The sequence below is a fragment of the Lissotriton helveticus genome, chromosome 11, assembly GCF_964261635.1.
Source record: "Lissotriton helveticus chromosome 11, aLisHel1.1, whole genome shotgun sequence".
NCBI lineage: Eukaryota > Metazoa > Chordata > Amphibia > Caudata > Salamandridae > Lissotriton > Lissotriton helveticus.
The window spans coordinates 793,985,687-794,008,411 of record NC_136072.1 but is presented as its reverse complement, the minus strand read 5'-3'; the positions used below and the strand labels follow the sequence as shown (position 1 = coordinate 794,008,411).

General features: G+C 46.1%; 1 protein-coding gene across 1 annotated transcript in view; it reads left to right on the top strand.

Annotated features, from left to right (window-relative positions):
• The window catches only part of LOC144791946 (poly(ADP-ribose) glycohydrolase-like), a 478,778-nt gene that overhangs the window by 132,913 nt on the left and 323,140 nt on the right, over positions 1 to 22,725 (top strand). Inside the window, exons 6-7 of the mRNA XM_078666771.1 lie at positions 1,031 to 1,120; positions 2,659 to 2,819. Of these exons, the coding sequence (XP_078522897.1) occupies positions 1,031 to 1,120; positions 2,659 to 2,819 (251 nt within the window). The remainder of the gene's footprint in view (positions 1 to 1,030; positions 1,121 to 2,658; positions 2,820 to 22,725) is intronic.

Below are 22,725 nucleotides of genomic sequence, written 5' to 3'. Positions count from 1 at the left end.
GTGTGAAGTTTTACCGATAGGAACGAAGTTCGGTTTCTTTGTTTCAAAATATGTGCGGTGTTGGATAAATGATCAAACGGTGCTAATGGCGATCGACCTGTTTCATCGCTGTGGTATTCATGATCTGTGTGATCCTAAATCGAATCCGTAAACAAACCGGTATGAGTAGGTGTCTTGCCGGGAGGTTGATCCCGAAAACCGTCTCGCCAACGTGGGACGTATGAGAGGGTAATTTGAAACCGAAAAATATGTAGCAGACTCAGTAAACTTCACGTTCAGAAAAATTGTCTAATATACCGATGGTATCTGTTGCCGATAATGAAGCAGCGTGAAACCAAGACGCTTTACTGAAATGACGCTGAGTCGAAATATTTTCGTGCGACTTCAGGTTGACAGGAAATGCTCTCTCAGGAGTGTTAGGAAAAGAACCTGGCATCCAGTTTCAAAGATCGCAATCCAAAACGACTGTAGATCTACCCGCGTTTAGACGCGAGTGAAAGGCGATTTTCGGGATCAACCGCCCGGCAAGACACCTACTCATACCTGTTTGTTTACGGATTCGATTTTGCTTTCGTTTAAATTCATCCATTTTGTTTAAAAAGCATTTGTATTGGTTTTCTAAAAAAACATCAAGGAAGATTGATTGTTTGCAGAAAATGCATACAGTGGATGTTCTGATAATCATGAAAAAAATGAAATGATTTATTTCAAATTAAAAGAATTTTGCAAATAGAACTAAGTATCAGTAAATTTGTGTTTACACATGCAGATGGATTTCTGCCACCGGTAGTGCAAGAAGGGTCTAATGACCACTGTCACTAGTTGATTATTCATCACAATTTCTGTGGAGGGTGGCTCCTCCTTCCCTCTTAGCACACCCAATCAAAACTGAGTAAAGTATAATTTAAAATTCGAAGACCAATTACTAACAAAGGAGTGCACCGCTCAACCCCCATTTCAATTGTATTCTCTGTGGTTTGATGCCATCTTCCTGTTCTCTTAAAACCTCTTCTTTTATCTCTTTTCACAGCTGAAGGATGGAGAACGGCAGTATTATCTGACATCTGTGATCCCAAAAATGGCAGAGCTGGCTCTGCAGCTACCAATTATATGCCCAAAGGTAAAAACATAAATCAGTGTGTGCCAGAAGCACAGGTTTCACCATAGGGGACACTGTCTTATAGTGTGGGAAGTACAGAGCTTCACCATTGAAAATATCTTATTGTGGTGTCCTACATCCAAAGCAATATTCATTAGAGCAGCACTGTAGTGTACCAAATCCACAACATCACCATAAGTGGACTGCAGTGTAGTGAGTCCCATCCAAAACAATATCATAGAAATACTTCTGTACAGTATGTCAAATCGGCAGCATCGCTCCGTAATCTTTCTTTGTCCTCAGGTCCGATGTAGTAAATCTCTGGACAGCATGTCTGACTTCAATGCAGTGTCCTCAAGCCTAATGCCCTGCTTCTTCTGCATAATATGTACAGTACTGGGACAGATGCCTTGTGTATGTACTCTCTCTTTTATCCGAAAGGCACAATAGCAGAGTTAGCTCTGCTAAAAGGAGGTATACCCCGGATATTGTAATTGCCTATGTGTTGGAGGTTAGTCCCCATCCATTCCATTGTATTGAAATATTTTACCAGTGCACAGTGAAACAACTCTTCGACCTCATGTTTCGCTGGATGTCACCCAAGAATCCAAGCTGAATACTTATGTAAGTAAAATGGAAATGACCATTCCTCCTTGCTCTCACATGTTACTACTCTCTTGGGAAAGCCTGCCACGCTAAATACAAAGGCTGTGATGCATTTCCTCATGATTTAAGAAAGATTTTTTAATAAAACTACAATTTGGTTTGCCCAGTCTTCTTGGACTTTTAGAAACCAATAACTCCTACATTGAAGACACGTGCAAACCTGTGCTTAGAAAAATGTTTACTGGTTTACTGGTCTCTTACCTACTTGAAGTCAGGGGCTAAGCAATGGACTTTGGAAGAATCCTTGTGATTATCACCAACAAAAGAAGGGGAACTGAAATGCCCTGAGTGGAGAGTTATGTGGAAAACTCATCACCGCAAATTTGCATATTCCAGTGTCCCTGGTTATTGTAAACAATTTCATCTGGCTATGTCGGAAATATGTTGCATTGTAACCTATCCTTTAATGTAAAGCACACTAATTCCTTTTAGGTGCTTCAACACTATAGAAAAATAAATAGATTAAAAAATAAATATCTATGAGCAACTCTGATCCACCATCAAATGTCGCTCATTCAAAAATTATTGTGTATTTAGTGGATTTCCAAATTGCCTAATTTGCTTGGGGAAAACATTGGCAGACTGGAAAATGCTTGAAAAGTGCAGCACAACCTTATTGCACCATGTTAGAACGTATGTTCTTGTACCAGCAGAGTACGGGGCCTTACACATGTTTCACTGTAAATCATGAGCATTGAGTTCTTTAAACTTTGTCCTACGGCCACACTACTTTTACTGCACACAAATGCTTCATAGTACAAAAGTCCATTGCTGTAACATGTGTTGTTTGATTTTATGCACATTATGGATATTCATGCTGCATTCAGTGAGATTCATCCACTATCCTCTGAACTGTGATTGTATCCGTTCCTAACATGTGCTGTGTCTTGCAGCCCATCCCCATGCTGAAGAAGGGGCAGCAGCGGGCCATCACCATGTCTCAACAGCAAGTCGCCTGCCTCTTGTGCAATGCCTTTTTCTGCACCTTCCCTCGCCGCAATGCCACGCAGGGCAACTCTGAGTATGCCACATATCCCAGCATCAACTTTAACAGGTGAGTGAAGGCCTCCTCTTGATGCCAGAAAATAGATGTGGTTGGGGCCAGCTCAAAGATTTTTAAGGCCCTAGGAAGGGTATTTCCCTAAAAACAGACACACTTTCTTGGCACTAAGGGCTGTATTTGCTGCCTTATGTGGCAATCTGACCTCACAACCACACAGGTGGCTAGATAAGCAAGCTCAAAGTATTGCCTTACCCTGGAACCCTTGCTACCTCTGACTTTTGTCTCCAGGGGGGAGGGGAGGCAGCCTGCTACAGCAATGGCTGCCTGGTGATGAGGCGGTTGCTGCTCTGAAGTAATTGTAGTACCAGCACAACATCACCAGTTCTTATTTATCTTATTTAACTAGTCTATGCTGAATCTATATGCTTGACCAGGATTCATGTTCAGCACAAACTTCTTTGGATTAAAAACCATTTGTGTTTTAAGCGATGTCCACCAATGACTATGATGGGGTTTTAATGTGTTTGGAGTCTTGTCTATTCCCCTGGAATACTAGGGATCCATTCACCAGTGTTGACATAGTTGAGAGACAAATCAAGGACCCACCTAATCTCATTCTTTTAACTGAGGGCAGGTTTTGTAGTTGACCAGCATTCATTAAGAAGCCCTACGGTGTGCCATATTTTAGTGTCCTGTATCTCTAGGGTCAGTGCAGTACATATTTTTCACTAGCGCAGCACCGATGGGACTGGTACCAGCCACTGGACTCCAAGGTTTCAGCAGTTCTATAACCTGCACTTTAAAGTTTTAGAAAGGAGAGGGGTAAGAGTTAGAAGAGTTCAGCCGCAAAATGTTCCTTTGTAAATATTTTTCTCCTCTGGCATCAATAGACATTTTATGAAGGGCTTTTTTATTCAGTGTGCGGTACTGAACTAGCAGGGAATCATAAATGCACAAGATTTTGTTTTAAATTCCAACAGCAACATGTTGTATTTTCTTTGTTTTCTGTAGTAGTTTGTACTTTGGTTGAAACCAGGGGTCACTTCAACATGAGTTTACAGTTGATTCTTGCCTCCAGAGTAGCTGTTGTCTGTGGAAATAAGCTGAAATATAAAATATGTTTTGATCACCACAAAAATATGCTTGAGAGTTTTTGATGCTAAAGTCTATCGCAAATCTGCTAGGAGATTATATGTTGGTTTTAACAAAGTTGAAATAAATGGTAGACACTATAAACCGATGTTGTTGAAGTACTGATCTATTCTTAGATTTCACTTTCACTCAGCATTAGCAAGAAACACTTTTACTGAAGGAGAACAATATTCCCAGCTAGGGCTGGGAATATTGACAGCAGCAGAATGGGAGAAAAGAAATGTGATGAAATTTCCTAATGGATCACAAGTAAGAAATATAAAAAGGCTGTATTATGCCCTAAAGAAATAGAGCAAGAAGTAGCTGAATTAATCCTATTGGGAGCAGCAGGATTGTACTGTTGCCTCATTCTATACTAACCTGAAATGCAGGAAACGCACACTGCATGCAGCTCAATTCCCAGGACAGTGCTGACAGCGGGCCATATAGTCATTGCATATACTTATAAGTAACATATTCTTTTTTGACATTTTACACCCTAATGAAAGAATGTTATAATGCATAGGATTCTGCGATCCCTGTTTAAACGCCAGTCTCTCATGTCTGTGTAATCTGCGACTTGTGACGCACCCAGTCATCAATTATAAAGACAAGACATCAGAACTCAACTATTATAAGTTATTACAGGCGAGTTCTGATGTTGCAATGCCTTCTGCCAGCAGCCGCGTTAAAAGACAGATGAGGTTGCGGAGCAACCAAAAGGAACGTTGCTTTTCTTTCTTCTGCTCTATTTTTTAGCTTACAGTGACAAGCTGAGAGACCATGTTTATTTTTTGCACCCTTAAGATAGTTAGAGAAAAGCTAGAATCTTTCTGCATGTGTGCACACAGAGTTAGTGCTTCTTATGTGTTTAATTTTGCCCTAGAGGTTTTATTTTTATCAACATGCTCGCTCTTTCATATGAAAGAGCTACACACCAAGGTTTTAAGTGGTTTTTGAGAAAGTTGCTGGTCTGACCATGTATTATATGGGATAAAGTTTCCCTGGCGTACATGATAAAGATATTGCAAGTCACCTTGGAATTTCATAACCCTATAAAAGAACTCGGTCTCGTTCCTCTATATGGTTATGATACTCCTTGTTGAATTGCAATATCCTTATAATGTACGTCAGGAAATACTTTTCCATTATATATTCTGACACACTCAGTTGACAATTATATTCAAATCTTACAGTTGAGTTCTGACGTCGTGCTGCCAGAGCCAGCTGCCAGTTGAAAGGCAGGTCAGACCACGGAGCAGCTGTTAAAAGCAACAAAAATGAAACCTTGTGTTCGAGGCATGTGGGCTGCTGTATTCATATCTTTGCATAGATTGCCGCCTAGTGTTGGGTCCGCATGATTGCACCTTGTTGTCCTGGAAGAGTCTTTAAAGTATCACGAGATAGGTGACTCCTCCCCTTGACTACAGTGCGCATGGGCATCTTCTCCATCCTCAGATTGTTTTTTTTCCGCCATTGGGTTCGGATGTTATTCCTCTACCCTAACTTCGGAATCGAAACTAACCTACTTTCTAAGGCCAAAAGGCCTTCTACCGCGACGGTATTGTTCTCGTTCGGTACGCCTTGACTCGATTTAACTTTCCATCTCAATCCGGTCATCGACGCGGGCCGTTGGGCCTTTTCGACACCACGTGGGACTGCTGTCGATGGAAAGGAGTCCGTTCAAAAGGTGCCCACAATGCCACGCCAAATTCCAGCATACTGACAAACATACAGTATGCAACAGGTGTTTATCACCAGACCACAACGAACAAACTTGCTCAGCGTGTGCCCAATTCCGTTAGAAGAAAACCATCCGGAATCGATGGGCCGCTAGGCAAGAGATGCAGCGACAAGCACTGGAACCGGAGAACATCTTCGATGACGAACATGACCTCCCGGAAGCGGCAGACTCGGATCTAGAAATAGTCACCGTGGAGGACCAGTCGGACTCCGACGACCAGATCACGCCGGGGCAAAAAGTGAGTACTCAGCCCCCGACCCCACTTACTCCAAAACAAAAGGCTCCGGTCGACACATCGCCTAAAGGCCTTAGCTGAGATCGACAAGTTACTTCAGAAGCCCCGCCTTCCGGCGCGGCTCCGAAGCCCAAGACTAAGCCTTTTGAAACACCTGGCCCGAGTAACACTCTCCCCAAAAAGGTTGTCGACCAGAAAAAGGTTGTCGAACCGAAGGTCATCGAACCAAAGAAGGTTGTCGACCCAAAGTCGTCGAACGAAGAAGGTTCTTGAACAAAAGAAGGTCAGCCAACCCAAGAAAGTCTTCGAGCAGAAAGCTCTCGAGCCGAAAAAGAGCTCTAAGCCACAGAAGATCGTTGATCCAAAGAAGATACTCGACCCGGACAGAAAGCCCGGCGATATGAAAAAAGCCGTCGACTCGAGCAAAGACATCGAGCCGAAAAAGGTCGTCGAGCACAAAAAACAAGACAAACGTATCAAACCAAAGACTCCGGTCGATCCGAAACAGGGCATCGATCCAAAGAAGGTCGCCGAACCAAAAAAGACTGTTAAAGTACTAAAGAACGTCAACAAGGACAAAGTCATCAAACCGAAAAAGGTCTCCGAGACTAAAGCGACAGTCGAACCAGACAGAGCTCCACGACCTAAGGCTCTCGAGCCAAAAAGTCACCGACTAGTCACCAAGCCAAAAACATCGGCACCATCCACGGACAGTTGAGGAAGAACTCTTCCATCCTCATCCAGTGAGTGAGGAACAATCTAAATTGTACATAGACCCTGAAACATGAAAGGTTACAGTTTACCATCGGAAAAAAAGACCATTGGACACGGACACTCCTTCACCTGTTCCTCCAAACAGAAAAGACTTCGGGACATCTCCCTCAAGACCTTTCTCTCCTCCTCCTCTCTATCCTAATATGCCTTTTGTGCCTTACTCTCCTACACATTCACAGTATGATGAGGAAGAGAACATGGGGGTAGATCCTTATACCAATTTTGATGAGCCACAGGATCCAGATGCACAAGATCCTGATGCACAAGATAACCTATGGGATGACCAAACCGATCCATATGATCCACAGCCCATCCCAGACACCTCCACATACCCTACAAAACCGTCGCCTACTGACAACACCATTCTTTTCAATAAATTGCTAGATAGGGCAGCAAAATATCACAATGTGGACATGCATACTGACCCCATAGAAGAGGACTTTTTATTAGACACCTTTCCTACTTCTGAGAAAAATGTCAGGACACTTCCTATGTTAAAAGGGGTACTTAAACATGCGCCAGACATATTCAAAGATCCAGCCAGAGCGCATGTACTCAATCCCAGAATAGAGAAGAAATATAAGGCCCCTTCCTACCCCGCCTATATCAAATCCCAATTGCCTTTAGACTCACTAGTAGTGGCAAACGCCCAAAAAAGAGCCAACTCTCTAACAACAGGAGATGCCCCCTCCTGACAAGGAGTCTAAGATCTTAGAAGCCTCAGGCAAAAGGGTGGCCTCACAAGCTGCAAATTCATGGAGGATTGCAAACACACAGGCTTCATTAGCACGCTATGATAGAGCGCATTAAGATGAACTTGAAGGTTTGATGCAACATTTACCAGAACCTTTTTAAGCTAAAGCTAACGACCTCATTCAGGAAGGCAAATGTATAACTAATGCTTCCATTAAATGTGCGCTTGATGCAGCTGATACAGCAGCAAGATCCATTAATACTAGTGTATTACTACGCAGGCATGCATGGTTACGCATCTCTGGTTTTAAGAACAAGGTGCAATCCACAATCCTCAACCAACCAGTTAACCCAGATTTCCTGTTTGGTCCAGTAGTAGACTCAATCTTAGACAAAATGAAAAAAGATACTGAAACTGCAGAGTCTATGGGCGCACTTCAGTTTCAACAACACAGAGGTTCCTTTCGTCGCTCCTCCTACAGAGGCTCCGCAAGAGGCAACACTTCACAGGCTTCCTCTACATTCAAAAGTAACACCCAGAGTACCTTTAATAAAAACTCCAACAGAGGGGGTTATAGGGGAGACAATAACAAGGGCTGGGGACGTGGCGGCAATAGCACCAGAGCCTCCACTGCCACCAAACAGTGACTTTATCACACTCCCTCCGGACCACCCAACACCGGTCGGAGGCAGAATAAAACAATTCCTACCAGTCTGGAATGCCATTACCACAGACAGGTGGGTGAGACGAATTATCCAGTATGGTTACTGCCTGGAACTCACTTCTACTCCACCCAACATACCACCAAAACATCGTCCTATGTCCAAAGAACACATCACACTGTTACAACAAGAGGTCACGTCCATGCTAGAAAAGGGAGCCATAGAGCCAGTCCCTTTTCAACATCAAGGGACAGGAGTATACTCTCTATACTTCCTAATTCCCAAGAAGGATGGGTCCCTCAGACCCATTCTAGACCTCAGACCGCTAAATCAATACATACTCTCAGAGCATTTCCATATGATTACTCTACAACAAGTACTCCCGTTACTCCAGCAAAACGACTTCCTTGCTACATTAGATCTCAAGGACGCATACTTTCACATATCTATACATCCAGCTCACAGAAAATACCTCAGGTTCACAATAGAAGGGCAACATTATCAATTCAAAGTTCTCCCCTTCGGGGTAACTACAGCCCCAAGAGTTTTCACAAAATGCCTAGCAGTTGTAGCAGCACACCTCAGAAGGCAACACATCCACGTGTTTCCATACCTCGACGATTGGCTAATAAAGGCCAACTCGTATGCGCAGTGTTCAAGCCATACGTCTCAAACACTCCAGCTGCTGCACAGTCTGGGGTTTTCCATAAATTACCCAAAATCACATCTAGAGCCCTCCCACATACATCAATATCTGGGAGCCACAATAGATACCTCAGTAGCAAAAGCATATCCAAATCCTGCCAGGATAGCCAATATGCAGACTCGCAACACTCCTTACCAGCTCGAGTGTTCATGCAGCTCATAGGCATGATGGCCTCCTGTATATTCATTGTCCCTCATACCCGGCTTCAAATGCGTCCACTGCAAGAATGCCTGGCAAGGCAGTGGAACCAAGCTCAAGGACAATTAAAAGATCTAGTGTTGGTGGACAGTCGCGCTTACAACTCTCTGCAGTGGTGGAACCCACAAAACCTTTCCAAGAGGCGACTGATCCAAGAGCCGGTTCCACAAGTAGTACTAACAGCGGATGCATCACTGACAGGTTGGGGAGCCCACCTACTTCAATTCACAGTTCAGGTGCACTGGACAATCAAACAAAAAACACTGCACATCAACCACTTAGAGTTGCTCGCAGTTTTTCAAGCACTGAAAGCTTTTCAGAAGTACTTGTACAACAAGACAGTGTTGATCCGTACGGACAACATGACTGCCATGTATTACATACAGAAGCAGGGAGGGACACACTCTCCACAGTTATCTCACCTAGCACAGAGCATATGGAGGTGGGCAATTCCAAAGAACATCTTTCTCCTAGCAGAACACCTGCCGGGGAAAGACAATCAAGTAGCAGACCTGTTAAGCAGGCACAGCCAACAGCTACACGAATGGGAGATTCACCCTCAGGTTCTCAAACAACAATACCAAAAAATAATGTCATATGTTGGAATGTGGCGGGCTTAGAAAACAAAATGCAAGACGGAAGCTGGCTATCATACATTAGGGGCTTTCAGATTATCTGCCTACAAGAGACTTGGTCAGTAAAATGTGAAATGTACATTGAAGGTTATAAGGCATACTTTGTACCTGCTGTATCAGCAAACCGGGGAAGACCAAAGGGTGGTATGGTAATGTTTATATCAGTAGCTCTGAAATGTACAATTGTTAGCAGGCCATCAAGCAATCTTGGTATACAAGGTCTAGTTTTATCTGCGGGCAATTGTAAGGTTGGTTTGATCAATTTTTATAATTCTATTAACAATGCTACAAGTTACGGCAACTTAGAAATTTTAAATGATTATATAGGCACCTCAATGAGGGATTGTTCACATAACTTGTTGATCATGGGCGATTTTAATATTCATCCCTGTGGTGACCCCCTATGGAAAAACCTCCAGGAATTACACTGTTCCAGAATAAATGGTTTACATCTGGAACACACCGTGGAGGGGGCCTGTTTTAATAACTTTCTCAATGATCATGGTCTCACTATAGCAATGGCATTATGTGACCCCTCAAAGCGTTTTCTTACCCCAACTTTTAAAGGGCATGGGAAGGGGACGTTTATTGATTATATGCTGTTAACCTTGCCCATGCAGGTCTTTGTGCGTTCATTTTCTATAGACAATAACTCACTTAGCGATCACAACCCTTTGACTATACATTTAAGGGGGCCCTGGGTGGCTAGTGAAAGTCGTAACCTGGTTAAGGGTAGGGTAACAGCAACTGATGGCAGACGCCGCCTAAAATGGCCCATGTGCACTACGGACCTCATATACCAGAACATCCAAAATAACTGTAGGGATATAATCGCTAGATGTACTCAGGTTGATTCTGATCCAACTCAGGTTCTGTCTGAATTTCAGAGCTTAACAGATAAAATAGCTATTTCAATGACAGAACCTTTAAAGATTAGAGGGAGGGAGGGCCCGAGGTGGTTCAATAAGGAATGCTCTAAAGCAGCTCGTGACCTCAGAGCGGCCTTGTCGTTAAAACCAAGAAACAAGGAATTAGTACAGAGATCTCGAAAAGAGTATAAATCAGTCATTGCCTCACGGAAGGAGGTACTGAAGAATGAGGCTTGGGCTGAGATCCTGGAACCACAAACACTGAAAAACAGTGCTAGATTTTGGGCGGCGCTTAAGAAACCCTTCCTGATGAAAGACTCGGGGGAGGGGTTAGATTGTGTTATAACAAAAGATGAATGGGTTGCACATTTTAAACAATTGTACGGGGGATGTGAAAATAATGCGGTATCCTTTGAATGCACCAAAGGGGGTCCTTGCCTGAATGTTAGTATAGGAGAGGTTTTGGTGGGAATAGAGGGGCTCACAGTGGGTAAATCACCAGGCCCTGATGGGATACCCCCGGATCTCTTCAAATCTGATCCTAATTTCTGGGCCCCGATTATTGTGGCGGTTATCAACGCAGCCGCGAGAGTTGGATGCCCGTTATCATGGGGGCTCTCCACCATTGTGCCTATATTTAAAAAGGGGGACAGGGATAGCCCCCTTTGTTATAGGCCTATCTCCTTGATTAACTCCATGGCGAAATTAGTGGGGAGAATTGTATTGCGGCGACTCTCGGAGTGGACACGGGACAACAATATTATGTCTATCGCCCAATATGGTTTTTGTAACGGCCGCTCGACCACAACTCAATGTCTAAATCTCTTTCTAATACTTAGTAAATATACCATTGCCCAAAAGGGCACAGTCCATCTGGCCTTCATGGACCTATCCTCAGCTTTCGACTGTGTCAACAGGGGGAAGCTGTGGGGGTCCATGAGGGATAAGGGAGTAGACAGCGGCATTATAAACTTTCTGGTTGACCTCCATAGCAACACAAGTGCAAATATAAGGTATTGCCAAGACCTGTCAGTAACTGATGATTTTAGAACCGGGAAGGGGGTGCGGCAAGGCTGCATATTAGCCCCTTATCTTTTTAATTTTTATATAAATGAGCTGGATGGCGTTTTACAGGAGGTGAAATCAGACAGTCCAAGAGTGGGGAAAAGAAGCATCCCCGTTCTGTTATACGCAGATGATGCGGTGCTATTAGCAAGAACTGAAAAAGGCCTCCAATTGCTACTTAATGCATTAAAAAAATTCATGGAAGACAGAGATTTGTTAGTGAACAACTCTAAATCGTTCATTATGCAGGTGGGGAAACAGCCAAAGAGACAATACACCTTCAAACTAGATAAGGCAGTAATACCACTTTCTAATACATTCTCCTATCTAGGAGTACTCTTTGACTCCAAATTATCTTGGGCCCCGCAACTTGCTAAGAAAAAATGTGATGTGACTAAGGTTAATGCCTCCATTTTCAACTTCGCTTCAAAGCTTGGTAAAAAGCCTACGGCTGCTATGATTAAACTATATGACGCAAAATCTGTAGCAACCGCACCATACGGGAGTGAGCTTTGGGGCTACATGGCTGGGGAACAACTTCAGACCACAGAAAATTCGTTTTACAAACGGCTCCTGTGTGTTCCAGTCTCCACTTCCAACTTTGTGGTTCACGAGGAACTAGGAGTGGGGTATTTGAGCGATATCCTGTCCCTACGACCTCTGATATGCTGGCTGAAAATGTGGTTATGCGAAGAAATTCCCCTAACACATTTAATTGCTAATGATTTCATGGCTCTCGAGAATGCGTCAGGCACTCCCTGGCTGAAGTACTTAAAAACCTGTTTTACTGAAATGGGTCGTCTTGATCTGTTTGAACACCCGTCAGGAATTGGAAAGGCGGACATTGATCTAGTCAAGCAGGTGTTTCTTCAGCGTAAGAAGGCTGAGAGGGAGGGTGCTGAGCTACAAAAAGTTAGTGAAAGGAAATTCATCATGGTTAAAACATGTTTGACAACAGAGCCTTATCTACTCGGCACTTTCAGTACTCACGACAAGTTCATGCTAACAAGATTTAGATTTAACCTGTTTCAACATCTGCTTATCAGACCTAAAAAGGAGAGCTTCTGTAAAAATCTATCATCCTGTGGCTGCGACGGAAAGTCTCCACAGGACATGATGCACTTTATGTTTTTATGCAGATTTTATGAATTCCCTCGTAAACGCTTTTTAACTGCTCTTTTACAAAAAATGAATTTTAACCAGATACGACCAGCCTTTTTATATCTACAATTGCTACACAGTAATAGTGTTCTTCAAGTTCTTGAATTTTTAAAATTGGCTCTTAAACTGCGATTTTGTCTGGACCAATGAATGAACTAATGGATGTAATGTTTTCAGTTCTCTCATCATCTGTAATTATATATTATATAATGATATTTGACTATGTACTGTATGTTTTAATGCACTTTTATGGTTGAAATACACAGAATAAAGTTTCTTTTGATTTGATTTGATTTGAACTGAAAACAGGAAAGCCTACTTATAATGTAATGCAGGAGGTTCATTATCCTAAATATAATATAGTGTCTGGCCTCTTAGCAAACATAATGTTGAGGTGTGTAAGGACTTAGTGGTGACCATAGGTAAAGGCCTTATCACAAGAGATGAAGGATTAATAAGTGTTCGAGGCATAGGTGGTGCAGATTACACACTGTGCATAGATCGCTACCTAGTGTTGGGCACGGATGTTTGCAGTTTGTTTTTGTCCTGGAAAGTTCTTTGGAAGTCACGAGACAGGTGACTCCTCCTCTGGACCATACTGCGCATGGACATCAGCTCCATCCTCAGATTGTTTTTTTCCGCCATCGGGCTCGGATGTGTCTCCAGCGCTCCAGTTTGGAACCGATTTTCCTTCGGCGCGCAATCCTCACCCAGTTCAACGGTATTGTGCCGATCGCGGTCCCCATCGACGGAGAAGTGTGGCTCACTGGTTAGAGGAGGCAGACCCGGACGCTGAGATCAGACCCGGGACCAGGGTTCAATTCCCGACGCGGCAGGGTCTTGAGCCCAAAATGTCCACGTGCTCGGTAATTCTCGCTTCGGTGCCTACTCGAATCACAGGTTCACACTCTGCAACTCTGGGCAATAGCTTGCTTAATCTCCACTACGGCCCCCCGCGGCGGGATGCCTGGCTTTCACCTTGGGGATACCCAGTAGGGGTTATCTCACAGGGAAAAACCAGGACGGGTTCCCAATGCAAAGCGCTTTGAGACCTGGCGGTGATATTGCGCTATATAAAAACCCATCAATCCAATCGACGCGACTCTTCGCAACTTCGAAGTCTTTGATTCCGGTCGTCGGCCAAGTCCTTCGGGCCTACCTAGGCCTTACTTTCTGGCTCATGGAAAGGACGCCATTCAAGAGGTGTCCTCGATGTAGATAGAAGTTTCCCCACACCGATCTACATGAGGTGTGCAACCTTTGCCTCTCACCGGAGCACGATGCCAAAGACTGTTCCGCTTGTGCCTCCTTCCGCTCTAAGAAGACAATTTGGGACCGACGATCTCTAAGAACAATGGCTCGCTAGTCAGCATCGATCCCGGATGACATCTTTCAAGAGGGCGTCAACGTGCCAGAACAGGAGCAAACCAAAATAAGCGACAGCTCCTCCGAGGCCGAAGACTCAGACGTCGAGGACATCACTCCAGCTCAACGGGTCGTAAGTTAGAACGTCGACCCCGACCCTTCCTCGCCACCATCCAGAAAGGCTTCGGACACACCCTCACCTTCGGGCCCAGGTGCACACTGAGAGACTGTTTCCCACGCCCCGCCCTCGGGCTCGGCAAAGAAGACTACTAAGCCTTCAGGCGGCTCGGGCTCGAGTCAGCCTCTTCCCGGTGTCGATCCTACACTGACACTGAAAAAGAATCCATCTTCCTTATCCACGCCGATCGCTGCTTCAACACACAAACACTCGGCGCCGAAGAGTGGCACTGGCTCATCAACGTCAAAACCGCACTCGGAGCCGAGTAAACATCTACCTAAAGGTCCCGACTCCCACGCTTCGGAACCGAAAAAACCCACGGAACCGAGAAAACACGTTCCAGTTAAAGACAAAGGTCACAGTTCTAAGCCAAAAGACTCTAGACCAGCTACTGAATCGGTGACGAAAAAACCTCCGGTACCGAGCCCTTCCACACCGAAGGACATACCATCCACAGAAGAGCCTTCCCTACCAGATCCTACTCAAAAGACTCTCGTAAAGGATCCGAAGACTAGACAACTGTCTCTTAGCTCTAAGAAGAGACCATTAGAGGTGCCTGCACCTCTTCCACCTCCTCCAAAGAAGAGCGACATTGCAACCTGTCCATTAAGGGTCCCTTCTCCACTTCCCCACACTCTTCCACCTCCTCCACCACATCATTCTCCTACACCATCCCCTCATCCAGATGATGATGTAGACACAGACTCTGATGACACAGGTGGGAGTGCTTATGAGCCTGTATGGAACAATAGTCCCCCTAAGTCACCTAATCCATGGGATGAGTATAACACCCCTGATATGCCTTACGTCCCACAAGACGATCTATATCCCTCCAGGCCTCCCCCCCAGAGGACGCTATAGGTTTTAACCTACTAGTCCAGAGGGCTGCCCAGTACCATGGGGTAGATTTACACACTGACACTGTGGAGGAAGATTTCTTATTGGACACATTTGATAATACACAAAAGACCACTGCCATTCTGCCAATGCTTAAGGGTGTCATTAAGCATGCAACAGAGGTCTTTAAAGATCCCGTCAGAGCGCGAGTACTCAACCCCTGCATTGAGAAAAAGTACAAAGCTGCCCCTACTGATCCAGCTTACATTAGAGGCCCAGCACCTTTAGATTCCTTGGTAGTTTCTAACTCACGTGAACGTGCCAATTCTCAGGTAAAGCCTCCCCACCAGACAAGGAATCTAAGCTCCTTGACACCTCCGGTAAACGAACAGCGTCTCAGGCAGCTAACATCTGGCGCATTGCCAATACCCAAGCGTTGTTGGCAAGATATGACAGGGCAAATTATGATGAACTGGAGTCCATAATGCAGCATCTACCAGACAAATATAAAAATAGGGCCAATGAACTCATACAAGAAGGTAAAATATTACTAATACTTCTATTCGTTGTGCCCTAGATGCTGCAGATACTGCCTCAAAGGCAATCAATACCAGCACACTTTTGCATAGACATGCCTGGCTACGTATTTCAGGTTTTAAACCTGAGGTACAAAATTCCATCCTCAATCAGATATTTGATGAGTCACATTTATTTGGCCCTAATGTCGATGTGTCTTTAGAGAAAATGAAAAAAGACACCGACACGGCAAAAACTATGGGAGCCTTGCAGCTGCAAGCTCCCAGACGTTCTTTTCGTCGCTCATCATACAGAGGGAACACAAGAGGCTACTCCTCCGAAAGCCCCCCCACTTCCTACAAGACCCCTAGCCAATCCACATTCACTAAGGGCTACCAGAGAGGGGGTTACTGGGGTAACAACAACAAAGGCAATGGCAAAACCAACAACTCCCGCTCTGCCTCCACCCCTACCCAATGACTTTCCTCCCCTTCCCCCCCAACATTCCACTCCTGTGGGGGAAGACTGCAACAATTTCTTCCTGCCTGGATCAACATCACATCAGACAGGTGGGTGCGACAAATTATTCAGTCAGGTTACTGTCTGGAACTAATATCTACCCCCCCCCCCCAAAACATACCACCCAAACAGCGCCCAATGTCACAAGAACATCGATCACAGTTAAAGCAAGAAGTAATATCTTTGCTAGAAAAAGGGTGCTATAGAATCAGTTCCTCTGCACCAAAAAAACAAGGGGGTTTACTCCCTATACTTTCTTATCCCAAAGAAGGACGGCTCTCTAAGGCCTATTCTGGACCTCAGGCCGCTAAACATATACATCTAGTCAGACCATTTTCACATGGTCACACTCCAACAAGTCCTTCCTCTCCTATTACAAAATGACTTCCTTGCTACTCTAGATCTCAAGGACGCATACATCACATTCCCATTCAGAAAGCTCACAGGAAGTATCTCAGATTTGTAATAGACGGGCAGCACTATTAATTCAAAGTACTCCCATTCGGAGTCACTACAGCACCAAGAGTATTCACCAAGTGCCTAGCAGTAGTGGCAGCACATTTACGAAGACAGCACATCCACGTCTTCCCGTACCTCAATGACTGGCTCATAAAAGCCAGCTCATACAACCAGTGTGTAGAACACACTCATGCCACAATCCAACTGCTCCACAACTTGGGGTTCACAATAAACCACACCAAGTCTCATCTGCAACCATCCAAAGTACAACAGCACCTTGGTGCCACAATAAACACCTCAACAGTGCTAGCTTATCCCACTCCAGTAAGGATAGCCAGCATGCAAACTCTTCTCACAAAGTTTCAGCCACAACACTGCCTTCCAGCACGAGTGTTTATGCAGCTTATAGGGATGATGGCCTCTTGCATTTTCATAGTGCCCCGTGCAAGACTTCAAATGCGTCCTCTCCAAGAGTGCTTATCACGTCAATGGAACCAGGCTCAAGGTCAATTATCAGACCTAGTGTTGGTAGACGGTCGGACTCATCGCTCTCTGCAGTGGTGGAACACCAAAAATCTTTCCAAGGGACGACCGTTCCTAGAGCCAGTTCCTCAAATAATCTTGCCAGCGGACGCATCGCGCTCCGGTTGGGGGGGCCCACCTACTGCAACACACCACGCAAAGCAGGTGGACTCAGCAACAAAAGTTACTCCACATCAATCATCTGGAGTTACTAGCTATATTCCTAGCACTGAAAGCTTTCCAACAGCAAGTATCAAACAAAGCTGTGTTAGTCCGCACGGGCAACATGACAGCCATGTATTACATACAGAAACAGGGCGGAACACACTTCCTGCAACTCTCTCAGCTAGCACAGAACATATGGCGGTGGGCTATACCTCAAAACATATTCCTCTTTGCCCAGCATATCCCAGGAGTTTAAAATACCATAGCAGACCTGTTAAGTCGTCAGACACAACAGCTCCACGAGTGGGAACTTCATCCGAAAGTTCTTCAACCATTCTTTCAGAAGTGGGGACAACCTCATATAGACCTCTTTGTCACCCACGAAAACGCCAAATGCCCAAGCTTCGCCGCCAGGTATCCACACCCACTGTCCAAAGGCAATGCGATATGGATCAACTGGTCAAACAAATTTGCGTACGCTTTTCCACCTCTACCACTCATGCCACTAGTAGTACGCAAACTACAGCAGAATTCTCTGACCCTCATCCTAGTTGCTCCAACGTGGGCCAGACAGCCGTAGTACACCACACTGCTACAACTGTCTGTAGTGCTGCACCAAAAACGATACCTGTCTCCACGCCTTTTAACATAGAACCGTGGAGAGATCAGGCACCCGTGCTCAGCTCAGCTTGACCTTGCGATTTGGCTCCTGAAACCCTAGAATTTGGATATCTTAACCTTCCTCCAGACTGCATGATTGTTATAAAAGAAGCTAGACGTCCAACCACTAGAGCATGCTATGCAGCTAAGTGGAAACGTTTTGTGATATATTATCACAACAACAATATTAACCCTTTAGACGTGTCTATTCAACACATCATAGGATACTTACTGCACCTCCAAAGATGTAACTTAACCTACACGTCTATTAGACTACATCTTGCAGCTATAGCAGCATATCTTCAAAACAGACAGCATCTATCTCTCTTCAGAGTGCCTGCTATTAAAGTCTTTATGGAAGGCCTTAAGAGATGAATTCCTCCCAGAGTACCACCTTCACCAGTGTGGAATTTGAACATTGTTCTCACACGGCTAATGGGACCTCCCTTCGAACCTTTACATAAATGTGACCTACAATTTTTAACATGGAAGGTTGCGTTCCTAGTAGCTATTACTTCTCTAGGGAGAGTTAGTGAACTACAAGCACTAACCATTCAAGAACCTTTCTTTTGCAAATGCATCATAATAAGGTTTCTCCCTTCCACCTCAATCAATCTGTGAAACTGCCACTTTTCTTCTCGCAGCCACAAACAGTAGCAGAAAGAGCTCTTCATACCCTAGATGTCAAAAGAGCATTGCTATACTACATTGAGAGAACACAACCTTTTCGTAAGACCAAACAACTTTTTGTGTCTTTCTCACCACAACACAAGGGTAATCCCATATCAAAATCTGGGATAGCTAGATGGATTGTCAAATGCATACAAATTTGCTACCACAAAACTAAACAAACGGTTCGAGGCATGTGGGCTGCTGAATTCATATCTGTGCATAGATCGCCGCCTAGTGTTGGGTCCGGATGATTGCAACTTGTTGTCCTGGAAGAGTCTTCGAAGTATCACAATATAGGTGGCTCCTCCTTTGGACTACAGTGCGCATGGGCATCCTCTCCATCCTCAGATTGTTTTTTTCCGCCATTGGGTTCGGATGCACTTTCCAGCACTCCAAGTTCGGAACCGAAATAAACTGTTCGAGGCATGTGGGCTGCTAAATTCATATCTTTTGCATTAGATCGCCGCCTAGTGTTGGGTCCGGATGTTCGCACATTGTTGTCCTGGAAGAGTCTTCGAAGTATCCTGAGATAGGTAGCTCCTCCCCTGGACTACAGTGCGCATGGGCATCGCTCTTCGGACATCGAGGCCTTCTCATCGCAACACGACTAAAACTTTTCAGCATGGAGCGGAGCCCGTTTAAATACTGTCCCGTCTGTGGGTCCAAATACCCACATATCGACGTGCACCCGGTCTGTAACAAATGCCTCTCGCCAGACCATAACGAGGACAGCTGCATGGCCTGCTCCAGATTCAGGTCAAAGAAGACGCTCAAGCTTCGGCGCGCGGTGCGCCTTGAGGCCAGACAAGCGGCCCCGGCTCCAGAGAACATCTTCGGCGAACAGGAAGAAGAGGGCCGAAGCCATCATCTTGAAATCTCGCCGCCCGCGACGGAGGTCGAGGCGGATCCGGAAGACGAAGACGGAGTCGTGGATCAAGGCCTTGAATACGTCGACGAGGTAGGGGACGTCGAAGAAGTTTATGGGGCCGCGGAAGATAGCTCAGGGGATGAGCTATGCCCCGAAGGTTACGCGGATCAGGCTCGGGTCACGGGATCGCCACTCGGCCTTACCCAAGACCCCGTACCGCAAGCCACGGCCCCGCCTTCAGGCCCGGCCACGGACATACTTGCTACGCAGCCCGTATCGAAACCGAAACCAACGGTATCGACTACACCTAAAATGGCCGACCCGAAAACGAAACCGAAACTAACGGATTCGAGTGCACCTAAGATGGCGGTCGTTCCACCAAAAACACCAAAGCCTGCTACCTCATCGACTCCGTCGGCCTCCGGTCCACAGAAGTCGAAGAAAACTGTCGATTCGACAGTGCCGAAGTCGTCAGCGGAGGAGGTATCCTCTAAGAAGGTCGTCCGGCACGGGTCGACCGGGACGACGCCGTCAAAGTCCGCCAAAGCCAGCGACAAGACTCCGGTACCGACTGGGACGTCGTTAGTCGGACGCGTGGTTGACACGGAGCCTGCAAAATCCCACGGATCGAAGAGCGGAAGCTCAACACATCGGTCCAAGGACTCGGTGTCTACGGCTGCAGCATCGACGTCTAAGACTCCGAAGGGCCCACAGGACGTCGGATCCGAAGGCAAGGTGAAGGCCTCATCGTCGGTGCCAAGTGCCGCTGTGAGTGACGCATCCCTCATCGCCACTTCACTCCAGAGAATTCGGGATAAGGCCTCTACGACGTCGGCTCCGGCGCCGTCGCACCAGAAGCCGATGGACATGCCGGCAAAGCCTGCTAGCAAACTTCTCTTCCTTCTGCCGCCAAAGGAGGCACCAAAGGCCTTTGCGCCAAAGACGGCGCCAAAGACATCGGACTCATCCACGTCTGCTGGAGTATCGAGTCGACAACTCGACTCAGGAGACGATTCTGAGCGTTTTATTGACACAGACACGGGCAAGTTGACCCTTTACAAGAGGAAGATCACTTCCCAACCAGTGGACTCCTATGTCATCCCACTAAAGAAGAAAAGGCTTGCACAGGACGCTCCAGTCCTGATTGAACCTATCCAGCCTCCTCCTAGAAGGAGTCCAACACCTTCCCCCGACCACTCTGAGGGAGAGGAATATGGACAAGATGACCAGTACACTTTCCCCATCAATGAACCCGATGCACAGCAGGATTCCTATGACGACATAGGTGACCAAGGAATACAGAATGTGGGGCAGGACCCACAGCCTTTCAGTGCACGTGCATCCCCAACAGAAGACTCTGCAGGATTTCATGCACTCATTGAACGGGCAGCTGCTAATCATGATGTGGACATGCATGCTGACCCAGTGGAGGAAGATTTTCTGTTTGACACTTTTTCAGTCTCCGAAAGGACAGTAAAGACACTGCCTATGCTCAAAGGTGTCCTTAAGCATGCTGCGGACATCTTTAAAGAGCCTACCAGGGCGAGGGTGGTCAATCCACGCATCGAGAAGAAATACAGACCAGCACCTGCAGACCCTGCATACATTCGGGGACAGTTGCCACTAGACTCTCTTGTGGTCGCGAATGCCCGCAAAAGGGCAAACTCCCAGACGACGGGTGAAGCTCCTCCCCCAGACAAGGAGTCTAAAGTGCTTGAGGCAGGGGGCAAAAGAGTAGCTGCGCAGGCTGCCAATTTCTGGCGTATTGCGAACACACAGGCGCTATTGGCACGTTATGATAGGGCGCATTACGACACCCTAGAGCAAGTCTTACAACACCTGCCTTCGCAGTTTCAAGAGGGTACCAAACTGCTTATAGAGGAGGGAAAACTCATCTCCAATGCAGCCATAAAGTGTGCACTTGATGCCGCGGACACAGCAGCTAGGGCTATTAACACTAGCGTCATGCTGAGACGACAAGCGTGGCTACGCATATCAGGGTTTAAACCAGACATTCAAACGACCATACTCAATCAGCCCGTCAATCCTGATAGACTGTTTGGTCCTGATGTTGACACCACCCTCGAAAAGATTAAGAAAGACAACGAAACAGCTAAGTCTATGGGGGCCCTTCAATCACAACAATTCCGGGGCAACACTTTTCGTCGCTCAGGTGCACGTGGAGTCACCAGAGGACAGATGGGTCAACAATCCCAGTTCACTAGAGGTGGAGCGCAGTCCTCGTACCCCAAGCAGAATAAAGGGGGTTATCGAGGAAACAGCACCAGAGGACGTGGCAGAGGAAACAACAACTCCCGTTCCTCTGCCCCAAACAAACAGTGACTCTCTGTCACTGCCCCCCGACCATTTAACACCTGTCGGGGGGAGACTCCAGCAGTTCCTGCCAGTCTGGACAAACATCACCACAGACAGGTGGGTACGACAACTTGTCCAGTACGGTTATTGTCTAGAGTTAAAGTCCACTCCACCCAACATTCCACCAAGGCAACGGCCTATGTCCGCAGAGCACTTGCACTTATTGCAGCAAGAAGTAGTGGTGATGCTGCAAAAAGGCGCAATCGAGCTCGTGCCAGTGGAGGAGGAAGGCACAGGGGTATATTCCCTGTACTTCCTTATTCCAAAGAAGGACGGATCTCTCAGACCCATTCTGGATCTGCGTCCCCTCAACCTGTATATACTGTCAGAACATTTCCATATGCTTACACTGCAACAGATTCTTCCCTTGTTAAACCAAGGGGACTTCTTAGCAACCTTAGACCTCAAGGATGCTTATTTCCACATACCACTACACCCGTCCCACAGAAAATACCTCAGGTTCACTATCCTGTTATGTTATGTTGCTCCGTTGTCTCTGCGCCGGGATGCTCCTTCGCTGGGGTCGCTGTGCGCATAATAAATTGTTATAACATAACATAACATAACATCCAAGGCAAGCATTATCAGTTCAAAGTCCTACCCTTTGGAGTGACCACCGCCCCAAGAGTGTTTACCAAGTGTCTGGCGACGGTAGCGGCGCACCTCAGGAGGCAGAACATCCATGTCTACCCCTACCTGGACGACTGGCTCGTTCAAGCCAAGTCGGAACAACAGTGCGCCGCGGACATGTCGACTACCATTCACCTCCTTCACAATCTGGGCTTCTCGCTGAACTACCCAAAGTCGCACCTTCAGCCGGCACATGTCCGGCAGTTTCTCGGCGCGACGATCAATACCCTGACGGCCATGGCTCAGCCAAACCAGGTCAGGATAGACAGCATGCAGTCTCTAATCCAAAAGTTCAGACCACAACACTCGCTTCCAG